General features: G+C 30.0%; 5 protein-coding genes across 5 annotated transcripts; 2 read left to right on the top strand and 3 right to left on the bottom strand.

The window, feature by feature from the left end:
- Window positions 1-865: 865 nt before the first annotated feature.
- Window positions 866-3,382, bottom strand: LOC123294892 (zinc finger protein 112-like). The gene is made up of 5 exons (XM_044876081.1): window positions 2,740-3,382; window positions 2,551-2,694; window positions 2,362-2,505; window positions 1,504-2,268; window positions 866-1,041 (listed from the first exon to the last, which is right to left on the bottom strand). The coding sequence occupies exons 1-5, from the start codon at window positions 3,380-3,382 to the stop codon at window positions 866-868; spliced, it is 1,872 nt and encodes a 623-aa protein (XP_044732016.1).
- Window positions 3,383-5,931: 2,549 nt separating this feature from the next.
- Window positions 5,932-7,392, bottom strand: LOC123294882 (zinc finger protein OZF-like). The gene is made up of 3 exons (XM_044876069.1): window positions 6,477-7,392; window positions 6,159-6,404; window positions 5,932-6,062 (listed from the first exon to the last, which is right to left on the bottom strand). Exons 1-3 carry the CDS (start codon window positions 7,390-7,392, stop codon window positions 5,932-5,934), a joined length of 1,293 nt encoding a protein of 430 aa, XP_044732004.1.
- A 2,311-nt stretch (window positions 7,393-9,703) lies between these two features.
- Window positions 9,704-15,705, top strand: LOC123298551 (V-type proton ATPase 21 kDa proteolipid subunit). The gene is made up of 6 exons (XM_044880585.1): window positions 9,704-9,878; window positions 9,967-10,015; window positions 10,075-10,158; window positions 11,178-11,325; window positions 11,428-11,679; window positions 14,457-15,705. The coding sequence occupies exons 1-6, from the start codon at window positions 9,812-9,814 to the stop codon at window positions 14,487-14,489; spliced, it is 633 nt and encodes a 210-aa protein (XP_044736520.1). The 5' UTR covers window positions 9,704-9,811; the 3' UTR covers window positions 14,490-15,705.
- A 3,745-nt stretch (window positions 15,706-19,450) lies between these two features.
- On the bottom strand, window positions 19,451-21,424 carry LOC123305134 (translocon-associated protein subunit delta). Its single transcript, XM_044886760.1, has 3 exons — window positions 21,265-21,424; window positions 20,931-21,188; window positions 19,451-19,738 (listed from the first exon to the last, which is right to left on the bottom strand). Exons 2-3 carry the CDS (start codon window positions 21,171-21,173, stop codon window positions 19,478-19,480), a joined length of 504 nt encoding a protein of 167 aa, XP_044742695.1. The 5' UTR covers window positions 21,174-21,188; window positions 21,265-21,424; the 3' UTR covers window positions 19,451-19,477.
- Window positions 21,425-21,666: 242 nt separating this feature from the next.
- LOC123302473 (DNA polymerase interacting tetratricopeptide repeat-containing, protein of 47 kDa) lies at window positions 21,667-27,239 on the top strand. Its single transcript, XM_044885400.1, has 7 exons — window positions 21,667-21,921; window positions 23,796-23,913; window positions 23,978-24,342; window positions 25,793-25,910; window positions 25,978-26,140; window positions 26,209-26,373; window positions 26,585-27,239. The coding sequence occupies exons 1-7, from the start codon at window positions 21,760-21,762 to the stop codon at window positions 26,667-26,669; spliced, it is 1,176 nt and encodes a 391-aa protein (XP_044741335.1). The 5' UTR covers window positions 21,667-21,759; the 3' UTR covers window positions 26,670-27,239.
- Window positions 27,240-27,483: the final 244 nt, after the last annotated feature.

Genomic DNA, 27,483 nt, shown 5'->3' with positions numbered 1-27,483 from the left:
TTATAAACAGCATAGCCTAAACTGAGTATCAATTGCTTCTCTTAGTCGTGGCAGAACATTTCTGCCATATTCCTGCCTCCCGACATCTATGGAAACGGATACGGAATTGGGATTTTTTGTATATAGGATGTAGAATAACGTGAGAGCGGGATTTCAATGGCTATTTTTTTAATTTAGGAACGAATAAAGCATAGAAATTATATGTAATATTTATTTAATTTAATAATATTATAAAGAAAAGCCCAAGTACATGAATATAAATTTTTTGTTTACGTTTGAATCAACCCAAAAAATCAATAAAAACAAGTGAAAACAAACAATTGACTGAGTTAATTGTTGAAATACCATGCATAGTCAGTGTTGATTTCTTTATCGCATTACATATACAAACATGTGACACATACATAACTGATAATCAAGTTTAGTACATATTGTAAAGTTTCCGCCTAATTGGCGCCTTCACGGGTAAACAGTGATGTTTACGAAAAAATGTTTCAAGCAAAAGTTGTTTATTTTTTGATAAGGAACATTTTTTATATTAAAACCTTTTTTTCTATCTCTAACGGTTTATAAGATGGATCCTACGGACCCAAGACCCAATTGACCTATGATGCTCATTTACGAATTTGACCTCACTTTTTACGTCCTGAGTACGCTGTAAAAATTTCAGCTCGATATCTTTTTTCGTTTTTGGGTTATCGTGTCCACAGACGGACGGACGGACAACCGGAAATGGACAAATTAGGTGATTATATGAACACCTATGACAAAATTTTTTTCCTAGCATCATTATTTTTAAGCGTTACAAACTTGGGACTAAACTTAATATACTATGTATATTTCATATATACATGGTATAAAAATATTAATCGTTTGCATGCTTTTTCTTATGTTTGACTAAATCTTGATTTTTGAAATATCTTTTATCACAAACATCGCATGCATAAGGTTTTTCACCCGTATGACTTCGTTTATGTTGAGTAACATGATGTTTTTGGCTAAATTTTTTATCACAAACATCACAGAAGAATGATTTTTTTCCTGTATGAACGAGTTTATGTGAATTTAAAGAATATAGTGTAGTAAATTTTCTATCACAAACATCACATGAAAACGGTTTTTCTCCTGTATGAAGTCGTTTGTGAGTAATTAAAGTGCCTTTTTTCCTAAATTTTTTTTCACAGAAATCACATGAAAATTTTTTGATTAATGATTCAGGAGTATGAGTTTGTTTATGTGCAATTAAAGTATAACGTCTAGAAAATTTTTTATCACAAACATCACACAAGAAAGTCTTTTCTCCTGTATGAGTAAATTTATGATCAATTAAAATATGCTTTTGAGCAAATTTTTTATTACAAATGTTACAAGAAAATGGTTTTTCTCCCGTATGAGTACGTTTATGGCGATTCAAGGCACATTTATAATTAAATTTTATATTACAAATATCACATGAGTAATATTTATGATTTTCTCCTGTATGAAAAAGTTTAATATGCATACTCAAAGTGTATTTTCCGGTATATTTTTTATCACAGATATTACAAGAAAAACGTTTTTCATCTGAATGAACCGAGTCGTCATGTTTCTCTAGTTGACTTTTTCGTAGAAATTTTTTACCACATTTATCACATAAAAATGGTCGTTCTTGATAATCGCCAGCATATGGTTTTTCTCCTTTATGAATTCTATAATGGTTACTTAAACCATATTTTGTGGTCAATTTTTTATTACATAAATGACAAGAAAAACATCCTTTTTGATCACGTTTTGGACTATTTAAATTACTTTGAATGGTTACTGTTTGCAGGTTATCCAGATCAGAATTTTCGTATGTTTTTTCAACGTCTTTATCTTTTATTTTTAATTCCTTACGTAACGATGATTCATTATTAATTCGTAGGTCATCATTTGTAGGACCTTTTGGAACACTTTCTTCTAAATCCTTATTAATTTCTTCTAATCCATGATTTTGTAAATTACTTTGATCGATAAAGGATTGTTCATCAACATTCGAATTATTATGATCTTCTTCAATATCTTCATCTTTTAAAATTAATTCCGTGTGTAACGATGATTCTCTTTTAATACAAGAATTACCACTTGCCAGATCCATTGGAATACTTTTTTCTAAATCCTTTTTAATTTCTAATCCATGATTTTGTAAATTACTTCGATCGATAACTGATTGTTCATCAACATTCGAATTATTATGATTGTCTTCAATATCTTCGTCTTTTAAAATTAATTCCGTGTGTAACGATGATTCTCTTTTAATACAAGAATTACCACTTGCCAGATCCATTTGAAAACTTTCTTTTAAATCCCTTTTAATTTCTAATCCATGATTTTGTAAATTACTTCGATCGATAACTGATTGTTCATCAACATTCGAATTATTATGATTGTCTTCAATATCTTCGTCTTTTAAAATTAATTCCGTGTGTAACGACGATTCTCTTTTAATACAAGAATTACCACTTGCCAGATCCATTTGAAAACTTTCTTTTAAATCCCTTTTAATTTCTAATCCATGATTTTGTAAATTACTTTGATCGATAACTGATCGTTCATCAACATTCGAATTATTATGATCTTCTTCAATATCTTCGTCTTTTAAAATTAATTCCGTGTGTAACGACGATTCTCTTTTAATACAAGAATTACCACTTGCCAGATCCATTTGAAAACTTTCTTTTAAATCCCTTTTAATTTCTAATCCATGATTTTGTAAATTACTTTGATCGATAACTGATCGTTCATCAACATTCGAATTATTATGATCTTCTTCAATATCTTCGTCTTTTAAAATTAATTCTGTGTGTAACGATGATTCTCTTTTAATACAAGAATTATCACTTGCCAGATCCATTGGAATACTTTTTTCTAAATCTTTTTTAATTTCTAATCCATGATTTTGTAAATTACTTCGATCGATAACTGATTGTTCATCAACATTCGAATTATTATGATTGTCTTCAATATCTTCGTCTTTTAAAATTAATTCCGTGTGTAACGATGATTCTCTTTTAATACAAGAATTACCACTTGCCAGATCCATTAGAAAACTTTCTTTTAAATCCCTTTTAATTTCTAGTCCTGTATGATTTTGTAAATTACTTTGATTGTAGATAAATGATTGTTCATCAACATTTTCATCTTTGATTATCAAATGATCTTGATCAATTTTCATATCGTCATCTTTAATTATCAAAGGATTATTGATAACGTGAATTACTTGAAATTCCATTGGAACATTTTCTACTTCAATTTCGTTTTTAATGATTAATTCAGTGTGTAATTTTTGTTCTGCAGTTTTAAAATCTTCATTTTTCATTCTCGAAGGTGTACTTAGCCCGGCATGAATTATTTGTTTTGCCATTGAACAACTTCTTCTAACATTTTATATTTAACAATGAATTAATTCTGTAGAATGTAATTTTTGTTTAATTTTTATCAATGAACACAGGATGAAAATTCTTAGATTACTAAACATTCATCACAAATGAAGCTAAACAAAAAAATTATCTCGTGGTTAGTATCAAGGTTAAAATTTTATCTAGATCTGATTTTGAAGGGAATTAGTTAATCTCCGACGCAAAAAGGAGGGGTGTTTTAAGTTTGAAGTAACTCTTAAGCTAATCAATGCTACGTCATCGACATCATCATCAACATGTTTTTGCTAAGTATATCTATCTGTATCTATCATAATATTTCTATATCTATCATATAATATTTCAACAGAGATACAGTGGAGCTCCGTATAGTTAGCAGATAAAATTGTTATTTTTCACTCAAACTATTTCCGTTCATTTGGGAATCGTTTTTGAGGATTTGGGAATATAATTTTAGAATTTGGGAATTATTAGTTTTCCTGTAATTAATGATTCTTTTTTCAGCGTATAGTTAGCAGGTAGGAAATTAAATCCACTTAATTTTTATGTTTTTCGAAAGGAAATCATTTGGGAATTACGATAAACAAGGTTTCAGAGTTTGGGAATGTATAATTAATTAATTACACCTATTTTTTAGTTGATTGATAGGTTATGTTAATTAACCGTACACCTGAACCATTAATTGTTATATAACAGTATGGCGCCAATATTCAAATATAACTGAATAATTTATTTTATAATTTATGTAAATGTTAAGTTTTATTTTGCCTTAAAACTGTTCTTATTCAATTGGGAATCGTTTGGGAAGATTTAGGAACATAATTTTATTATTTAGGACTGATTAGTTTTCATGTAATTAATTAGTTTTTCAAAGCGTATAATTAGAAGGTAAAAAATTAAATTTTCGCCATTTTTACGTTATTTGATAATAATTTACATGGAGACCAATCTAATTAATTTGGGAATCACATTAAACACGGTTTCATCATTTGGGACACTAAAATTATTTAATTAATTACATTTATTTTTTAGTTGATTTTTTGTGGTTATATTAATGGCGGCAATATTCAAATGTCACTTCATTTACAATAATTTTGTTTTTTCGTAATATTTCGTGTTTATCGTAATTCACAAATGATTTCCTTTCGAAAAACATAAAAATTAAGTGGATTTAATTTCCTACCTGCTAACTATACGCTGAAAAAAGAATCATTAATTACAGGAAAACTAATAATTCCCAAATTCTAAAATTATATTCCCAAATCCTCCCAAACGATTCCCAAATGAATGGAAATAGTTTGAGTGAAAAATAACAATTGTATCTGCTAAGAATACGGAGCTATACAGTGGCCTGATGGCAGCAGGCAGAGCAGGGAAAACCGATACCACAATCTTTGCACATAAATGGGTTTGTAAAACGTCCGCGCATTATAAAATAACGGCCACTCCTTTTGTGCATTTAGCATACTCTCATGCATTATCTATTTCTTAATATCTACAGCTAAAATATATAACTAGTGCTAAATGAGCAGAATTCTTCCTTGGTAAAAGTGGGAAAGAAGTAGAAAATTAACCAAATCCAAAGTAAAAAACCGAAATAAAAAAAAAATTTTCCCACCTTGTTGATCGAAATCAATAATGTAACGAATTTTTCGAAGATTAATCTTAGAAGGAAAGATTTAATGAGCAAATGTAATATTTAAAGAATATCACAAAAATGTGATATTTAAAGAAGACTCTTCATTCACATATCTCGGATAGCAGGTAAATAACGAAGGAAAAATTAGCACAGCGATAAAAGAAAGATTCCAGAGAGGCAATCGAGCATACTTTGCAAATGTGAAGCTCTTGAAAAGCAAGCTGATTACAAGGACAAAGTTGAAAATATACAAGAGTTTGGTTCGAACAGTAATAACATATGGGAGTGAAAACTGGACACTAACGATAGAAGATCAGGAGAAGATAAGAAGGTTCAAACGGAAAATAATCAGAGGAATCTATGGAGTGGTACAAATCAATGAGACAGAATGGCGTATCCGGAACAACAGGGAGATATTAGAAATCCTGGACGGTGAAGATATTGTTAAGTTCAACAAATCCCAAAGGCTCCGTTGGTTTGGGCACGTCCAGAGAATGGAAGACGCCAGGATGCCGAAGAAGATACTTAACGCCAAGATCTATGCTACCACGAAGAGAGGAAGACCAAGGCTCAGATGGATGGACCAGGTGCTGGATGATTTAAGGACAATGCGAGTCACTGGATGGGGAACCAAGACCCAGGACCGCAACGTCTGGAGGCGCATTGTGGAGTAGGCCAAAACCCACGTCGGGCTGTAGCGCCTATGGTTGTTGTTGATACAAAAAAATTTATAATAAGGTGAAAAAAATACTATGTAATATTTTATTTAAAAAATTTAATATGCATTAATAATAAAAAACCGTAAAAACATTTTTTTAAACTGAGTTGACTAAAATTAACTGTTAAATTCTCACATCAAAAAACAAACAGTTTGTTATTGAATGGTCAATGTTGAACCTAAATGGTTGCAATTTGTTCACCATGAAAGCGTTTATGATGTACATTAAAATTACTTAGCTGATTAAATGACTTATTACAAATTTCACATCGAAATGGCTTTTCCCCGGTGTGAATTAAAATATGTCTGACTAAATCATGTTGAATAGCAAATTTTTTATCACAAACATGACATGAAAATGATTTTTCTCCACTATGAACCCGTTTATGATGCACACTCAAATTACTTGGCTGATTAAATGACTTATTACAAATATCACATGGAAATGATTTTTCTTTCGTATGTCGAACTAAATTATGTTTTACTAAATAATCTTTTCTACTAAAGTTTTTCTTACAAATATCACATGAAAATGGTTTTTCACCACTGTGAATCATTTTGTGCCGTAGTAAATCATTTTGATAGGTAAACGATTTATTACAAACATCACACGAAAATGATTTTACTCCACTATGAATCTTTTGATGTACAACTAAAGCATAATGAAAAAGAAATTTTTTATTACAGACATCACAAGAAAATAGTTTTCCACCACTGTGAATACGTTTATGAACATCTAAATGATGTTTACTAGTAAATGTCCTATTACAAAGATCACAAGAAAATGGTTTTTCTTCACTGTGAATATGTTTATGTTGAGCTAACACATCTTTTCGATTAAAAGTTTTATTACAAACATCACATGAAAATGGTTTTTCACCACTATGATTACGTTTATGCACATTTAAACTACCCCGATCACTATATGTTTTATTACAAATGTCACATGAAAATGGTTTTTCTTTACTGTGAACACGTTTATGTCTGGATAAACAACTTAAGATATTATATGATTTATTACAAATGTTACAAGAAAATTGTTTTTCACCACTATGATCCCGTTTATGTAAAACTAAATTTTTTTTATCACTAAATGTTTTGTCACAAATATCACATGAAAATGATTTTAACTCGGTATGAATCCGTTTATGACGAACCAAATTTCTTTCTAAATTAAATTTTTTATTACAAATATCACAAGAAAGTAATTTTTCCTTGTTATGAATATGTTGATGTCGAATTAAATATCTTCGTTTATTAAATGTTTTATTACAAATATTGCAGGAAATTGATTGATCTTCATCATCAGCATGAATTTGTTGTGATTTTAAATCACTTTCATCTAATATTTCATTTTTAATTATCAATTCGGTATTTAAATCTTCAATCTTAACTGTGGAGAAATGTTCTTGATTTTCATAAATTGGTTCATTTTTAATATTGTCCAGAATTTTTTGTTCCAGTTCACCATCATTGCTATCTTCCGATATTTGATTTTTAATTTGTTCATCTTCAAATTCATCGTCTAATATTTCATTTTTAATTAGTACCAATTCAATATTTGGTTGTTTTTCTGATTTAATATTCTCTTCATAGATTAATATATGATTATTTATATTATTAAATGAATTATTTGCCATTTTGTTAAGCTTTGAAGATCACAAATTCACAAATACAATCTAAACCTAAACCATTTATGATTTAAAAACATTCGCACCAAAGAGTATAAGATAGAGGAGTGCTGAAAGGAATACCTGGCAATGTTAGAGGTCCAGTCATAAAAATGTAAAAACCCCGGGGATAACGCATTAAATTGAATTTAAATTTAAAAGCAGGAATGTGCCAAAACTAATAGGCCTTTTCAGCAATTTGCTTTTGATTCGGACAGTTGTCAAGAAACTATTCAATTAAAGAAAATCGAATATAGAAGATATGTGATGTCTGTATTTAATTGGCATCTATCCGAAACAAAAAAGAATCAATTTATTATATAACAAGTGAAAACAAACAATTGACTGAGTTAATTGTTGAAATACCATGCATAGTCAGTGTTGATTTCTTTATCACATTACACATACAAACATGTGACACATACATAACTGCTAATCAAGTATAGTACATATTATAAAATTTCCGCCTAATTGGCGCCCTCACGTTTGAAAAAATGTTTCAAACAAAAGTTGTTTAATTTTTGATAAGGAACATTTTTTACATTTAAACTTTTGTTCTATCTCTAACGGTTTACAAGATGTTTCCTACGGACCCAAGACCTAATTTAACTATGATGCTCATTTACGAACTTGACCTCACTTTTTACGTCCTGAGTACGCTGTAAAAACTTCAGCTCGATATCTTTTTTCGTTTTTGAGTTATCGTGTCCACAGACGGACGGACGGACGGACAACCGGAAATGGACTAATTAGGTGATTTTATGAACACCTATGACAAAATTTTTTCCTAGCATCATTATTTTTAAGCGTTACAAACTTGGGACTAAACTTAATATACTATGTATATTTCATATATACATGGTATAAAAAGTCTTGGTTTCACCTTAACAAATCTCCTTCAGGGCATCTTTAGGCTTTAATCAGTTTTTTCGAGTCAGACTTGAACCAACGACCTATAGATTACTATTGATTTTAGTGTCTTAAGTCCAACGCTGTACCAATCGGCTCAGTGGTCGTGCGATCTTAATTCGTCTTTAGAACGTTCGGCTACTGACTGGAAGGTTGCGGGTTCGAATCAAAGCAGAAGCGGATCAAATTTTAGCACGGATCTAGTAATTATACTAGGGATGTAGTATAAAGTCCTACTTTAGACGAGGGGAGTGTATCACTCAGGAGGGAAGCAATGTGTCTACTTTTGATTGGCTGCGGCTTTCATTTGCGGGAAATTCAAATTGAACGATAATATTTCGTGTTCTTTAGATTTTAATATTTCTATATCCATGGTTTTAGATTGTCTCAAGCAATATGCCTGCTTTTGATTGGCTGCGGCTGTAAGCACTCTCAATTGCGGGAAAATTTAAATGGGTAGCGGATTCTGCATGTGTTGTAGATTGGTCCGAGCAAAAAATCTTTCTATTTAAAGTAAAATCTTTTACCCTATAGAAAAAAATGTATTTTTTTAAGATAAAATTTAGAAATTAATTACAAATATAATATTTTTAACTAGTTACGCTTGGATGAAGGAATATACCTTTAATATTCATATGACCGACTAATTAACTAAAGAATATATCGTAAATAATTCGTAAAATAATAAAAATAAAACTTCACTTATTTAAATTAAGATTAGGTTCACGGGTACATAATTAAATACATAAATAAATAATAATTTCCCCAAATAAATTTTTACATTAATTTCATATTTTAAAAATTCTATAATACGTTGAAATTTAGTATTGAAAATTAATCGACGTATTTTCGAGACATTCTTAAGCCTTCTTTTGAATTTCATAAGTTAACTTATAATAGTTGTAACACTAGGATTGAAGATTGAATATTCACTAAATTGAATAGAATATTGTTGCGTTTAGATTACTTATATCGTTAAAAAAATTGTTTTAAAACATTGCAAATACTTCACGTATTTATTTTTCTTTACAAATTTTACTTTTCTTTTGAATATAAGATTATTTATTTATGTTGTCCACACACGTCAACCATATGTCAAACATGTTTCCATGCTTACAAACGAATCAAAAACACTTAAAGAAGGCTTTGAGCATACTTTCAGCATGCGCCTAGTTAACAGCTAATAGAAAGTAGGCACAATGATACCCTGCCTCTTCCCCCTGAGTGAGACTTACCCCATTCGGTTATACTCCATCCCTTTTAAAATATTCCTATATCCATGAATTTTAGTCTCCTCTGTTTTATACTCTTTGATTCTCATTAAATTTAGTGAGAAAAGTTAGTTTTGTATGTTGGATAGACTGATTCTAGTGAGTCAGGCGTAGTCCTTTAAAAAGTCAGCTGACAAGAGCTGTAGACCTGGGTAGAAATAAAAAAAAAATTGAGAGGATTTTCCTTTTCAAAATATTTCAATAATAAAATGGGGTTGAAAGCTGTTTTAGGTTACACTTTCTTCGGATTGTCGACCTTCGTCGTAATAGTACTGAGTACGTATTTTTAGATATAAATAGGTTAACTATTTTTAAACATGAATTTATTTCTAATCTTCAATATTACTTTGATTTTGTGGATTAGCTTTGTACTATGTGTTGACGGGGAAAGGAGAACAGATTTCCATTGGATGGTAAGTTTTCACAACAGAATTTGTAATTGCCAAAATATTTTTATTCGTTTTCGTTTTAGGTTCCTTGAAGAAACTTCGCCGTTTATGTGGGGCACTATTGGTATCGGAATGGCTGTAGCATTATCGGTTGTTGGAGCTGCTGGGTAATGCATTTTTAATGTTTATATTCTTGTTGTTATGAAAATTATTATAAAATTAGGAAACTCGGCTTCGTACAAGGACACATAAGATACTGTGAAATCCCCTTAAAGGGACGTTTGTAAAGACCGTAATTTGGGATAATTGTAGTAGAATAATCGATTTAGTGCTTATATTTCTTTCAAATTTTACGTGTGAGTAATTAATAGAAGGTTAAAATTAGATCCGGAGGTCGTAGTGTGATAATAGGGAATATTCATGAAATTTAAATTTGGTTCAAATATTTTTCTTCCGTAAGTTTAATGACTGGACATTTCAACTAAACCATTATTTTAGTAATTCATATCTTTGTAATTACTTAAAATTAATTAATAAAAGTACAAATTCAGTGAGGGCATTTAAAAATTTCTAAAACGGAAATTCAAATTTGTATACGGACGTGATGTCATAGTACGGGCTTGTCAAATTTGTTGACATACTGTATGATATTAATTACTTACATTTTATATGGTATTTCATTAAATTATATTATTCTACGGCTTTTTATTGGAAAACTTAATAATAACGAGTGTAAATTCTGTGTTGTAAATTCATTTTTTTAAAGTGTAAATTATACATTGAACTGTCACCAATTGACAGATCACGTATTTATACGTCATCAAGAGAGAGCGCCAAAAAACTGCGTTTAAATATCACAAAATTATAATGTATTTTAAATATTTTTTTACACTTAAATACAGTATTTTTAAGCAGTATTTATATTTTTTACTTTGTTATAACGGTGTAAACAATGAATTAAAAATATAAAAAAATACATGAGTATTCCCTATTATCCATCATTTATTATTATGTTATAATTCAATCAAGAATCCGCGCCCGTGTTGATCCAAAAAAATTAAAAAATCGGATTCATTTTATGATTGGTATGCGAAAATTGATATCTCGGATCGTTTGGTGACAATTTCGAATTGATTTTAGGAAATAAACATTTTTTAAATTTCTAATAATATTTTTGATTTTGCAGAGGAATTCATACAACTGGTGTTAGTATCGTTGGTGGAGGTGTAAAAGCACCACGAATCAAGACAAAGAATTTAATTTCAGTCATTTTCTGTGAAGCTGTCGCTATTTATGGTTTAATTATGGCAATTGTTTTATCTGGAATTTTAGATGTAAGTTGTTTTAAACAGAGTGGATCTTCTCGATAATTAACTCCACCCTTGACTTAAAAATTTGGTATTTTTAATAAATTTTTTTCATTTATGGCCTGATAGAATTTCACATTAGAGCACATGGAAAATAATCCTCAACTCAAAGGTGGTAACTGGATGGCTGGATATATCTTATTCGGTGCTGGACTTAGTGTTGGCTTGGTAAACTTGTTCTGTGGATTATGCGTTGGTTGCGTAGGATCTGGTGCAGCTTTAGCTGATGCAGCAAATTCATCATTGTTCGTGAAAATTTTAATTATTGAAATTTTCGGTAGTGCTATTGGTCTTTTTGGATTAATTGTTGGCATTTATATGGTAAGTAAATTTTTAGTCTTTCAAACAAAGCTGTTTGGTGGCTCAAATCAGAAAAAAATAAATAAATACGGACTTTTAATGTTGTTAAATTGGAAGAAAAAAAATTTGTTGTTGACAACAGCGTAACCTAACCTAACCTAACAGCGTCTTACATTTCTAAAATGAGTGCCGATCTAAAATGACATTATGATCAAACGCCACGCTGGTCGCTGTGTTTGACCTTAATCAATCTATCCGATCCCTACCGCACTTTATCAGAAATTCTGATCGAGCGTCGATTAAGTGCGGTAGGCCTAAATGAAAAATATATAAAGTTTTGCTACTTAAGAATATATCAATTTAATTACATGAAACTTTAATTGTATTTCAGCTTAATAAGGTAATTCAGAAAACATGCATAGAAATTCGGATTGGCTTATATTTCAGAATTTAAACATCCTTGATTGTATTTCAGGTTTCTCTACCCCAGCCGTCTAATTAAATGCTTCATTGAAAAAATGTTACACAGGACTTTTTTTTAAATAAAACCTGCATTTCGATGTGTAAAATGAAAAAAGAAATCGAAGTAATCAAATTTTATTTGTTTCTCACGCAACATTTTGCTGTTTGGAACTTCTCCCTCCTCGTCAAAAATTACTCTGAGGCAAAAATTAAAATAACTTTGGCAACGAGGCTCTCTCCTCTCTCCATGTCACAATAAAGAACACGCCTTCCCTCAATTTGCTGACGTATGTTATGAATAGTTCCAAATGTAGTGAGCCTCTATTCCATAAGTTCAGTGTGGAAGTTAATACTTTAATACGCATACATGTTTTTGATACTTCCTGTACCTGGTACAAGTATTGAGCGTTTATTGTACAACCTGTACACCCTACAACAAGGAAATGAACGTGTCGAAACAAGGGGTAACATCTCTTTTGTCGAGTAAAAATCAAAAGGTATCACTTAAGAAAACTGCAATAAATCAGTACAATTATTTGTTTGTTTTGAATTTGGATAAGAATATCATTTTTTAAAAGAGTAATATTATTTCTGAAATATTGCTCAAAATCGTATTCCGGGGCGATATTCCGAAGGCAGATAAATTCTAATTTTATCATTTTACCTCCTAAAAAAAGTTTTCCTGTTGTTTATCTATTCATCCTATAAATTTTGTCTTAATGTTTAACATAAATACTAACTTGACTATCGTCATTAATGAATGACCTTTATACTCGACTATACTCTCGGCTATAATTTTACACACAGAAATGAGAACTTCGTTAAGAACTACGTCCTATATAATACTTTTTCAATGTGGTGAACTAATTATGTTGAATAAAATATGGTAACAAAAATGTAATTTTTGTATAAATAAATAAATATCACAAATAAAAATAAAATTGTATCTTAAATAAAAATTAAAAAATTAAAACTTAAATAAAAAATAATAATAAATAATTATATTTTAAATATAACTTGTGAAAAAATGATCATAAATAAAATAATGTCACACATAAAAATATAAAATAAAATTGTATCTTAAATTTAAATTATACAATAAAATTGAAACTTAAATAATCAAATAAAATTGTATCTTTAATAAAATTTATAAAATAAAAAGATATGAATAAAAATTATAAAATAAAAAGATATATATAAAAATTTAAATTCAAAATATAATTTGTACAAAGTATGTAAAGAGAAGCTAATTTTAAATTTAGCATAAATGTTGTTATTAACTTCTAACTTTGATATTTCTAACGATATGAGACTTATTCAAATCAAGATGAGCATTTCTGTGGGCTGTATTATGCATTTTGTTAAAATATATCCCCTTCAGGACCCACAAGCTAGATTATAAAATTTTATAATCTAGCTAAATATTTTTATTGTGGGTCCTGAAGGGGATATATTTTAACAAAATGATATGAGACTATAATTTGGAAAAATAGATGGGTTTTTGTTTTACAGCATTTTTAATCACACATCTTTCTGTCCCACACTTACGAGCCCTTATGCCTTATCTTTGCCATTCCTATTTATTTAGCTTAAGAATAAGAATGGCAAAGACAAAATCGTACATATTTAGAAACAGACAACATACTTTGTTGATTTGTTATGTATCTTGCGGACAATAAAATTGCAACTAAGCTGTATATCAGATATATTTGGTGGTGTTAAAACACATATATTTTAATGAGTATTATTCAACCACCAAATATATCAGATGTGAGGCAAAATAGTCTTTGGGAACCTGTTAATCGATAAATAATTATCTAAATCCGAAACTCTCTATCAATTTTTTCTTTCTATCATAATGCCGATTACCTATTCCCTAATTCTGTTTATGTAAGTTAGTTATTGGCCTTTATTGACAATCTCCAGACCGGTGGCCGAACTGAACAATAAAAGAACCCGACCACTATTATAGGTATCGGTGCTCCGTCATTGTGAGTATCCGAGCTGATATCACAATAAAAAAACGACGGACAACTAAAATTACCGTATTCGACCTCCGTTTTCACTTATGTGGAAAGAGGAGGTAATTTCGAATTGTTTGGAATATTCGCTTAGTATAGAATCACCTTATCCCAAGGAATAGACCTGTATCGGGGACTTTACCTTATATCTATCACAAAAGCTATTTAAGAAAATTATATTTATTTTAATTTCACCTTGAAAACCTTGACAATTTACCAACAATAAAAGTTGAATTTATGATTTTTTGTAAATATTCGCATACTGGACTGAAAATATTATTGACCATTTTATTAATTTGTTTTCTTTTGTTTCAGACTTCCAAAGCATCTATGAAAGATAAAGAATAAAAATAGAAAATTTTAAGCACAAAATATTTTTTAGTTACTAAGTGAAAAAAAAACCCATTTCATGAATTTTCATTTTAACTCAGATATATTTTTAAATGTGTACAGTGTGTTATATAAAATATTGCGACGTTTCGTGAAGTTCACAAATATTAACGCTTCAAATCATGTAATTTTTAATGCCCCTCCATTGAAGATCATTTGTTTTCCAATTTTTCTTTTATTAAATTTTTTTTTTGGTACATTATTGTGAACTTTTAAAATTGAAATCGGGCGCATTTCTTGTAGATTTTATTTAGATTTCTAATTTTTCTTTTCTGAAATGTATCATCCTAACTTAGTTGTATCATCTACAGTAGGCTCAAGCGCGGTAGTTCCAAAAGTGGAGAGTGATTTAAAAGTTATTATACATTTTATGCTTAAACCAATTTTATTGTGCAATATGCTATTTTGATTTCCTCGTTCGGTTTTCGCAGCTCAAATTTTAAGAGCGTTGAAGACTCAAAATTTTAGTTAATTAGTATCCTAAATTTGCAAATGTATAGTGACTTTACAATCACTCTATTAATGTTATAAATTAAAAACTCCCGTTTATTTTCATATAATCGTCATCGCACATATTCGAATCGTAGATGAAAGTAATATATTTTCAAATTTACCGCGCTACTGCGCTGTTGGGTAATGTAGTACTTCACAGTTTTCAAAACAACCTAAAAAAACATAGGCGAAGCAAGCAGAATGTAATCATCAAAATGGTTGGATCTAGCTGAACTGAACGCTCGGCAGCGCTCAGTTAATGACGGCATTCCGTATATGGATAACCGATTTTTTCTTTAAAGGTGGTACCGATACTAATTGGACACTACCGAGCGTTTAGTTCGACTGGTCGCAGCCAATAATATCGATTTCATATTCAATATGAGCTTTCCTCCACTGAATTTTCTCGCAACTATCAATTCTGAATTAGTTTTTGAATTTGTATTTTATCTGAGCAAGTTTTTTATCTTACTCAAATCTTAAATATACTTCACGAGTAGTTAAGAATTGGTAGTTGCAAAATCACCGTTGAATAGTGCTGCCGCCTATGAATAAAAGTATTAATTTATACATAATTGTAATGTAAAAATAAATAAAAAAACATTGTTTATAATTTATGCGATAGAAATTAAGTAGTTTGTACATGGTTATTGGAATTTTGTTGTAAATACTTTTATCTTCTACGAAAATATATTTAAACATTCCAAATGAGAGATTATTGTTTTGTTTATCAAACGTATGGCCTTTTACGCCAAGGGGCTATCAATTTTAACACCTTTCCCCCAAATCAGATCCATGTGCAGGAATCATCCGAGGGGAGGGGGTGTTTCAACTTTTTTTTCGAGAAAGAGACAATTTTATTATTTTTTAATGTCCTACCAATGCGTTTCTTGCTCTGATTGATATTCTTATCATATTAACTTTAACAGCATCCTTATATTAACGTTTCGTATTCATTAATTTCAATGCGTGGTTTTTTACACAAAAAGCGACGAATATTCATGGTCAACAGTCTCAGGATCAAAAAGTTTACTTGCATGCAAAAGTCAATTTATTTCTTCTTGAGCATGATTTCAGCGGCATGAAAAATCATACGCGAATAGAACGAAGTTGAATTTTGGAACGCACTCAATGGAAGATGAAAAAGGCGCGAAAATTCAAAAGAAAAGGGCGTTAGATCGAGAAAGTACCTTACTTAATGAGTAGCAAGGAATATATTGTTCAATCTTTTCTTTCAACCCCCGTGCTAACGAACCTGTCCCAAAAACAAATTCCCAAAACAATTTATTAATTTTTCAATAAATACGGCTTGCGATTTGGAAGAAACAATTTTCTAAATTAAATTGTTTAAAAAAAAAAAAGAAAATTATAATTTAACGATTGACTAAGCCCGTATCATGTCACAAAATTATATTCTTTGGGCCCACATACTTAGTAGATATATTTATTATAATTTGATCGATTACCGAACCTTTTTTAAGTTCTAGCTACTTTGAGTCATATTTAATTGCACAAAGTTGATGAATACTATTTTAAATTACTCCTATTTGTCTTTTGAAAGCTATATTTTTAATTGTAATTATGAGTACCTTTACACCCACACTATTCTTAATTTACCGTCCCTGAACTTAAAACAGTATGAGGTCTGCTTTGTCTAGAAAATACGTAATTGGAATTAAATCATTAATTACATGAGAGTCAATAAACTTTTAAATAAGATGACATCATACTAAATTTTCTTGTGTAACTAAGGTTGTTAGTGTTAACATCAATTTTATTAAAAATAATAATCGATTATTCACAAATCAAATTTACAAAATTTAAAAAACTTCCAACAAATGCGACAATTCTCTTCAAACTAAACTCTTTTTCTTGAAATATAGCTAAGAGCGATCTTCATTAAATTACCTTCCAAAGAAAAAAAAGTTAGTAAAGAATCATGTAAAAGGCGCTCATTAATTTACATAAAGTCATAATTAAAGTTAATAAATTAAATTTTATTTGATAACACAGGCAAATTTGATCCGATCTTATTGGAATTTTTTTAAAACCCACTAATTTTGGGTCATTCTTTTCAGCTGTGATGTCAGTTTCTTGCTAGCTATCACATATGTGCCTAATTCCAGGACCAGACCTCCACAATCTTGAAACCTAATAAAGCTAGGTTAATTTTGACAAATTTGAAAAGTATGACCCAAATTTAGTAGAATTACATACTTGGTTTATCAAATTTGGATAAAATTTGGATGTGATAGAGCAAAATTAAAATTTTTGGTTTTTGATGACGTCATTAAGTTAAAAACTTCGATTTTTTGATAACATAGGCAAATTTGATCCGATCTTATTGGAATTTTTTTTGAAACCCACTAATTTTGGGTCATTCTTTTCAGCTGTGATATCAGTTTTACGCTAGCTATCACTTATGTGCTTCATTCCGTAACCACGACTCTAAATTCTTGAAATCTATTAGAGCTAAGTTAATTTTGATCGCAAATTTGAAAACTATGACCCAAATTTAGTAGAATTACATACTTGGTTTATCAAATTTGGATAAAATTTGGATGTGATAGAGCAAAATTAAAAATTTTGGATTTTGATGACGTCATTAAGTTAAAAATTTCGATTTTTTGATAACACAGGCAAATTTTATCCGATCTTATTGGAATTTTTTTTGAAACCCACTAATTTTGGGTCATTCTTTTCAGCTGTGATATCAGTTTTACGCTAGCTATCACTTATGTGCTTCATTCCGCAACCACGACTCTAAATTCTTGAAACCTATTAGAGCTAGGTTAATTTTGATGACAAATTTGAAAAGTATGACCCAAATTTAGTAGAATTACATGCTTGGTTTATCAAAATTGGATAAAATTTGGATGTGATAGAGCAAAATTAAAATTTTTGGTTTTTGATGACGTCATTAAGTTAAAAATTTCGATTTTTTGATAACATAGGCAAATTTGATCCGATCTTATTGGAATTTTTTTTGAAACCCACTAATTTTGGATCATTCTTTTCAGCTGTGATGTCAGTTTTTCGCTAGCTATCACATATGTGCTTAATTCCGGAACCAGGCCTCCACATTCTTGAAATCTAATAGAGCTAGGTTAATTTTGATCATAAATTTGAAAATTATGGCCCAAATTTAGTAGGATTACATACTTGGTTTATCAAAATTGGATAAAGTTTGGATTTGATACAGCGAAATTAAATTTTTTGGATTCTGATGACGTCATTAAGTTTAAAAATTCGATTTTTTTGATAACACAGGCAATTGTTATCCGATCTTATTGGAATTTTTTTTGAAACCCACTAATTTTGGGTCATTCTTTTCAGCTGTGATATCAGTTTTACGCTAGCTATCACTTATGTGCTTAATTCCGCAACCACGACTCGAAATTCTTGAAACCTATTAGAGCTAAGTTAATTTTGATCGCAAATTTGAAAAGTATGACCCAAATTTAGTAGGATTACATACTGGGTTTATCAAAATAGGATAACGTTTGGATATGATACATCGAAATTAAATTTTTTGGATTCTGATGACGTCATAAAGTTAAAAAATTTGATTTTTTTGATAACACGGGAAAATTTGATCCGATCTTGTTGGAATTTTTTTTGAAACCCAGTATCTTCGGGTCATTCTTTTCAGCTGTGATGTCAGTTTTCCGCTTGTTATTACTTCGAAACAACTGAGTAGGTAATTTTGATCCAAAAAGTACAAAAATCGGGTGCATTTGATTACTGGTCGAATAGTTTGTGAGATATGGACTAAAATCGATCCAAATATTGCGATATCTCAGAAACTCTGCTACCACTCATTTAATTAACCGGATTTTTGTACTTTTTGGATCAAAATTACCCCATCCACCGAGTTTCATCAAATTCCATAACAAAAAATTTTTTGCATTTTTCTCGATTTTTTCAAAGGGGTACCCCTTAAAAAAATAGCAAATTATCGAAAAATTTTTTTGATCTCCAATTTCGATAAAACTCAGTATATAAGGTAATTTTGACCCAAAAAGTACAAAAATCGGGTGCATTTGATGACTGGTCGAATAGTTTTTGAGATGTGGACTAAAATCGATCCAAATATTGCGATATCTCAGAAACTCTGCATCCAATCATTAAATTAACCTGATTTTTGTACTTTTTGGTTTGAAATTACCCCACCTACCGAGTTTTATCGAATTCCAAAAAAAAATTTTGTATGCCTCTTTTTCCAATTTCTCGAAAAAATCGAGAAATTGGAAACCAACAACCTTAATATTAGAAGGAAGATCAAATAAAAATAAACTGTTTACATTTTATACGTAAATTGTTGTTTATTTAAAAATTTATTACAAAATTAATAAAATTAAATAATTCAATTTACTGAAGTAGAATTTATTAAAACATATAAATAATCAAAAAAACAATCAAAAATTGATTACATAAATAATATTAATATTAATTTACGCTAATAATTTTGCTTTTGAACTGAAAGCAACATATGCTACGACAATTGATAAGACAGCGGCAATGAATTCACTCTTCAACCATGGTCCGTTGAAAGCACCTGGATGGTTCACTACAACAGTTACAAGTGGTTCAACAGCTGAGCTATCGTCACCAGATCGTAAAGTTTTACGTAATGTGGCATAACCTTCTTCATCGAAAATACGAATATTACGATCACCACGTTGGGCTTTCTTGATGTCTTCAGTCCAGCTAACCTATAATCAATAATTAGAATCATTAATCAGATTATTTTACAAAAATTTACTTAGTAAGTCAGTGTTATCACAAATAAATAGGTTTTTTATTATTTTTTTGTTTTCGAGTCTAATTCGCCATTGAATTTTCTTACACTTCTGAATAAAGTTATACTTCCGAACATTTGCGCCTTTTGGCTAACATATTACGGTTTCGAAGTGACATTTTAGTAGTTTAAATATACCCCAAATGAAGAAGGGAGGACAAAAACTAATATGTGTTTTGATAACGAGTTAAGAATTTGGGTCCCTAAGACTTCAAAATTCCTTTTGAACATTAAATCCTACAAAAAATTTGGCAGCGTGGCATTCAATAAAAAAAAAAATTAACCCGTGTGTCAATTAAAGCTAGGTTAAAATGGAAATAATGTAGCAATCTTGCTGGTACAAGAAAGATCGTTCCAAATAATATATCTTAGGATCAATCAGTGACAGATTAATCATTAGGCGGATTGAGCAACTGCCTAGGGTATCGTATAGGCTAGGAGAAAGATCAAAAGATAAAACGATCGCTACAAGGGGGCATTCAGGTTGATTTACAAAGGCTAAAAAAACAAAAAAGGGGGAAAGGTCAATTTTTATTAGAAGGATTACGTACAAGGACACTCCAAGATGATTTACGAAGACTAAACACTGGGGGCAAGAAATTCCTACCTCTAAGAGATAGATTACACTCAAGAAGAACACAAAGGTTATATAAATATAGGTGCTAAGGGACAATCCGGAAATTAATAAATCGTTTAAGATGATTTTTATCCAATTTTTTTTCTCGACCGCTGGTTCGTAAACAAACAAATACGCAAACGCGAGATTCAAAGCAGCTATTATACTTTAACAAAATGACGATTATTACTTACAAGACCAAGATTGCTTCCTAAATTATTTAAATAAAACGTACTAAAATGAGTGTCCTTAGATTCTTTTTGGAGTAAAATTCGTGTCTTAAAATTGAAAATTCCAATTTTCTCCGAGAAAACAGTGAATTATAAATGTTAACTCCAGATTTTCAAAGCATCCCAACAACATTTCTCAACGAAAAAATTATGATTCTCCTGATTTACAGAAGTTTAATTTTATATCAACACTGATTTCATTTTAGAAGAAAACATTTAATTACACTTTATAATACAATCATAGATAAAAAATAATTTACCTGGAATTTATCATCAATCTTGGCTACATATGTGATTAATCCATCGATATCAGCGTATAAGTTATCTGGAACTACACCATTGGAGCATTTCAATGAGAATTCAGCAACCAAAGCAATTTCTGAGACAACTGTTGCATCTTGTGTTGTAAATGATGTAGCTGAAACTTCCGCGGGTTTAATACAAACACCACCAAATACAGCGGTTGTGGTTAAAGCCAAAAAACAAATTAAATACGACAACATTTTTGTAATTTTAACCTAAAACAGCAATAATTTTCGGTTAATTAACCGAACAATACAGTTTTTTATTAATGAGCATTATATAATTACTTACAGTCTTCAAAGTTTCGAAGGAAATTTGATCCAATTTCTTGAGCAGAGCGATTTACACCACAGGCAGGTCACAACTTGACTGAACAAGTTTGAACACGTTGAAGAATGTAAGCCGCGATTCGTTTACGTATTTGACAAATTTCTGATGACGTTTAACATAAGTAACATATTACCAACATAAAATACAAATGTCATTGACCATACGGAGAAAATTTTATGAGAGATTAAGCTTAGGAAAACCTTTGAAAATAGTTGAATTCGATATAAAACATAAGTATTTTTAGCTACATACCAAAATAATTACCCAATAAAATGTTAACATTTTTGATAAAAAAGTTTTGTTTCTGTAAGTTGGCTATTCTGCTAAAACTTCAAAATTTCAAGTTTTCGGTAACACATGGATCAGAACAACATAATAAAATAAATAAAAATTTTAAATTACATCTAAAAATAGTTTGTATAAAATTATATTTGAAGAAACAAATGAGACTTGAAAATGGATGATAACAAAAGCGCATCAACTTCTAAATCACAGCCAATGACAGAAGAAGAACGATTGAAATTGGCTGAAAAATTAGACGCGGAATTAGATGAATTTATTAATGGTTTAGAGAAAAAACCGTATACTGATGGCTGGACTGAGGAAAATTGGCAAGAGGTACCGTTTATTACTTTTACTTATAATCTACAAAAGAATAAAGATTCGTCCTAAACAAAAAATTTTCAGTCGTCCGATGAATTATGTCGAATCATATTTGACGGTCATCATAAAATCTCGCTTATCGCTCGTCGCACATTGCTTTTGTGAGAATTCTATTACGTTTTATAGGCTTACTGTTTCTAGTTGCCAAATTTATAAAATTAAGAGTAGTTTATGTTAAGACTTCGATTTAAGTGAATTTGGCTGTCATAATTCTGTCTCCAGCAGCTTCAAAATATGTTACGTCCTGAATACGCTGTAAAAATTTCAGCTTGATATCTTTTTTCGTTTTTGAGTTATCGTGTGGCCAACAGACGGACAGGAAAATGGACTAATTAGGTGATTTTATAAACACCTATATCAAAATTTTGTTCATAGCATTAATATTTTTAAGCGTTACAAACTTGGGACTAAACTTAGTATACCTTGCATATTACATATATGCATGGTATAAAAATGCAGTTTGCATAACTGTAATACATATTGCCTATACTGTTTAATAAATGGCATTCAATTTTTCTTTTCTATTTCGCATATCTGTAAAATACTGTTACCGTATTGTCAAAAGGTCAAAGGTAGGGATTGAATCTTCGAGATACTTTAACTATTGAATAATCCATGATCAAAATATATACTGATTTCAGTAAGAATTTAAAATAGGAAAGTAGAAATGTTTTAACTATTGAACGATTCAATCGTATAAGCACTGAATTCCTCTTGGAAATATTATCATATCTCCTGTATGTATTCCCTTAACTTATCTGAAATCATACTGCGAGCCAGTATACACTACCAACATACCTGAGTAAATCAGTTACCTGAGTAGGCCAGTTGATTTCATAGTATTACTCTTCACAAGGATTTAATCTTAAAATGAAGAAGATTCATCATTACACGGAAAATTTATTCAGTATTTTTCACTGGAAAATTTATAGTAAATATAATTATATTTTATAATGTTTTTTTCCATAAAATTCTGGTAAATTTCCGTCCTTTTTACCATGCAAGGTTATTATTATTATTATTTTTTCCACATCATTACTCAAAATCTTTAAGTAAAAAGTTATGTACAATGCGTTTAATTTACATCTTGGCGTAAGCATCTCCCACGAGTATGACAGAGTACATACGTTAAGCAATGCGTGTAAGAAAGAGATGTTATAAGTGTTATATTTTTCTTGCTTGTAATATAGCTTCGATTCCCTTTAAACTGTACGATGGTTTTACTGCTGCTGTGTGTGCTGTGTATAACTCAACGCGTTTCGAAGCTACATTCAATTCATAGCAAGAAAACATGCCTATAACACCTCTTTCTTGTACGCATTGGTTAATGTTTACATACATACTCTCTCTTACTCGTGGGAGATGTACTATGCCAAGATGTAAATTAAACAACCAGTATACTAATATATAGAAAATCGAAAAAAATTTAGATGAGTAAAAAACGAGAATAATTTTTTTTAACTCCTCTTGTTTAACTCCCGAGTTAAACTACAGTGACCACTCATTCTGGGACTCAACTCAAGAAGCGGTACAATAGTGACATCGGATCGGATTCAATCGTTTAAGGCTAGGATAGGTTCCAATCCTGAATGCATGTGACCGATTCAAATACGTTAGAATTCTACTCCGATTCAATTCTTGCTAGATCAATGTCTGTTCTCATCGTTATGGATACTATAGTCGAAATGCTCTCTCGGAGAATTAAATTAAAGAAGGATTTAATCTTCAGATCCCTATCCATGCATTTTTTATTGATTAAAACCATTTAATTATTTTACCTTTAACTATTAATAGATTTAATTAATTTTAAACATATATTTTTTATTCAGGAATTTGAAAAACATCCATTTTTCATGAAAAATGCTCCCACTGGAAATGAAGAACTTTCACCTCTCATGGAAGGGTTACAAAAATTGAAATATGATCCAGAAGAAAATACTCCCGCAGGTAAATTAACTCTAAATTAATTTCTAAAGCATTTTTTTGACATTTAACAAATCTTAAATTTTAGAATTAGCCCAAGCTTACAAAGAGGACGGTAATTTTAATTTTAAATATAAAAAATATCGTTTGGCTATACTTGCATACACAGAAGGCCTAAGAGCAAAAAGTGGAAATGATGAAATTGATTCAACTTTATACAATAATCGGGCTGCTTGTCATTATTTTTTACAAAATTATCGTTCCAGTTTAAGAGATTGTCAGCAAGCGTTAAAATTAAAGCCAGGCTATACAAAAGCTATCATACGTGCAGCAAATTGTGCGTATAAGATAAATCAATATGATCGCTGTATTGAATACTGTGATGAAATTTTATTGGGAGCACCGGAAAATAAGGAAATTTTGGATTTACGTCATAAAGCGATTAGTGATAAGGTAGATAAGGCGGCTGAAAATGTCTTTAAACATTATGATCCTAAAACTATGCGATTTATACCTTAAATTAGTTTTAATTAGTACTTAATTATTGTAAATGCGAAAATTTTTTTAAAATAAAATTATTAAACCATGATCATAAAATTATCGACTTCAAAATTGAAAATTTATTATTTTCCGTGAAAATGCATTATTTTTTACACGATTTTTACTGTATAGAATTCCATTGTTAATCAGTTTAAAAAAAAATTATTTTTTATAGTTGTCTGTCTGTTATCTGTGTTTCTTTTTTGTAGCCATCTTTCTGTTATCGGTGTTTTTTTTTTTGTAGCAATCTCCCTTGGATGTCTGTCTGTTATCGGTGAATATTTATGTGGGAATCTACTCGGCCATCGGATATTGATAGTACCGGATTTAGCCTTAGGTCCGTGAGGCCTAAGTTAAATTGTTGATTTGATTTTAAAATTATGATCGAACTCCGTTTATAAAAGGCGCCTTGCGATGCCTTTGTAGGGCCTAGGGCCTGAGCTAAATACTTACAAAGCTTTTTTGAAAATATTGTCGGATATAATACGATTTCAAAGACGAAATTCTAAGCGGACTAAATTATAGTATCCTAGTATAATTCTATAGAAAAATTTATAGAGGATTTTTACCCTTCTCTTTTTAATGTATCAAAAAGTCGTGGAATATGTACGAAACAAAATTTTCCATTTTAGAACAAAGCAAAATATTGAGTATTGATAATTTCATTTTCGAATAAGCTAGATCATTCCGATCAAGAGGGAAAGTGTGTACAAACACTCGGAGTGTATGCAAACACTCGCTTTATAGATTTTATAAGAAGGGTTGTTTTTGCTGAATTTATTCCATTCTTTAGCTCGAAGTCTCTTATTTCCGTCCATGTAATCAGCGTCTTCAACTCGAGCGATTCGGTTGAGCAAAACTAAACCAACAATCCACTGTTTTGCATACTTTAATTTGAAGGATTGCGTGTGCTCATAACAACGAAGTGCTGAGTAAGTTTAGTACTTTTGAAATCCTAAAAGTATTACTTGACTTCCCCAATACGGTTCTGAACACGCCCAATAATCCAAAGACTTAAATTATTGTACTGTGTGTTTGAAGTAAATATAAATCTTGAAAAAGTGAATTTACAGTTAATAATTGTATTTGTATTACAAAATTTACACTTTCACGTCCTGTAACTCAATCTGAGACTTAAATTGGATCGTCCAAGATTCCACATTTCATAGCCAAAGAAACATTAATTTTATACTTTTTTACTCATAACTTACTATTTTTTGATAGAAAGTTTTATTTAATTTGGAAAGAAATATTACAATTGCACAATTCGTTTTTATTAAAAAAACAATTTTTGAATTACAATTGCTGGTTGAAAATTTTAAACTCATAATTTTTACAATTCTGTAATGTTTGAAATTTTTAGAAATTATTCGAAAGAGATATACGTAAAAAACAAGCTTTAGAGAAATCTCGAAAACTTGAAGAAACTAAATTATTAAACGAAATTGAAAAACGTGGATTTAAGATTGAAAGCACTAAAGGTATTTTGTGAATAATTTAGTGACCTTAACATTTCAGAATCAATTAAAACATATTTGACCATTTTAGGCACTAAAATATTTAATTTAGCTGAACTAGAACCAACATTTCCAGAAATTGCTCAACATCGTGTATATATTAATAACGAAGACAATTTAGTTTGGCCTGTAATTTTATTATATCCTGAATTTAAAACTATGGATTTTATTCAAGAATTTAATGAAACATCAACGTAAATTTTAAAATACAGAGTATACATTTTTACATAATTTATTTTTAAATTTATATTTGTTACTTTAGGTTTGAAGATCATCTGTCAGAAATTTTAATCATTCCACCAGAATGGGATTATGATCGAAAATATCATCTAAATAATATTCGAATTTATTTTGAAAATAAAGCGAAACAAAAAATGATCCATGTTGATTTGAAAAAAACGTTAAAGGCGGTTTTATTGCACAAAGAGTAAGTTGATATAATCCAGGATTTAATTTAGATCGATCGGTTTCTTGTTTATCAAAATTCTCAACAAATTTTTTATATTCGAAGTTCTACTTATCAAAATTTGAATGAACCGGGCTATCTTAACGTCTTTTACAAAAGAAAAACGATCGACTAATGTTTGAATCAAAACTGCACTTAAGTTTTACTAAGTTATTTTGAACTTTTGTTTTAGGTACATTATTACGGGTGGAGTACCGTCTTTTTTGATATTTGTTAAAGATTCGCCAGCTGAGAAAAAGTATTTAGAAAATAATTAAATTAAAAATCTTCAAAATTCCAACAACAACAAATTGTAGATACAAAATTTATAATTTACACAAGACGTGACTTGAAAATGTGGGGAAATTTTTAAGTGTGATTCTTTAGATCAAATTTTTCAGATTACAGAGTTTATAATCCGTACTAATCCTCATTCACACTCTCGCGGAGTATCCTCGCCAAAGTTAGTCGAAGTGAACACTCTCGTCTAACTTTGCAAGTATCTCATTTCTGCGGCTGACATCGAAGTGAAAACCGCTGCTACGGTAGCTCAAGTAATCACGAGAATGTGGAGATGATACTTGCCTGTATAATGCTCCATATTCTCGTTTTTCGTCCGATTTCCTGCTACTTCGATAAAGTGTGGAGGAGGCATGAGATTATTGCTACCCAAATCGATTTTGTTTAAAAATTGTGCAGGTCAATTAGTCAATTTTTGAAGAAAATCCATTGTAAAATTATAATAAATGATGATAAAAAAAGTCGCACTGTGGATTTTTCCCGTATTTTTAAGTGACACCAATTTTCCTGCAGCTTTGAACGTTTAGATCACAAAAATAAATTGTATAAATTATTTTTTAATAAAAGTTTTTTAATGTTGTTTAGAAGTTAAATTTGTTTATATTTATTTTCCAGCTTTTTGAATTTGAAAGGTAACCGATATTTTTGGCAAATTTTAGTGGCAGGAAAATGTACAATCTTCTAATATATAAATATTTCGTATCATGATGTTTGTGGTAACACTCCTCCGAAACGGCTCGACCGATGTTAATGAAACTTTTTTTTGTGTATTTGGTAGGTATAAGAATGGGT

Source organism: Chrysoperla carnea, chromosome 1, assembly GCF_905475395.1.
Source record: "Chrysoperla carnea chromosome 1, inChrCarn1.1, whole genome shotgun sequence".
NCBI classification, from domain to species: Eukaryota; Metazoa; Arthropoda; class Insecta; order Neuroptera; family Chrysopidae; genus Chrysoperla; species Chrysoperla carnea.
This window is presented reverse-complemented; position numbering and strand designations above follow the sequence as displayed.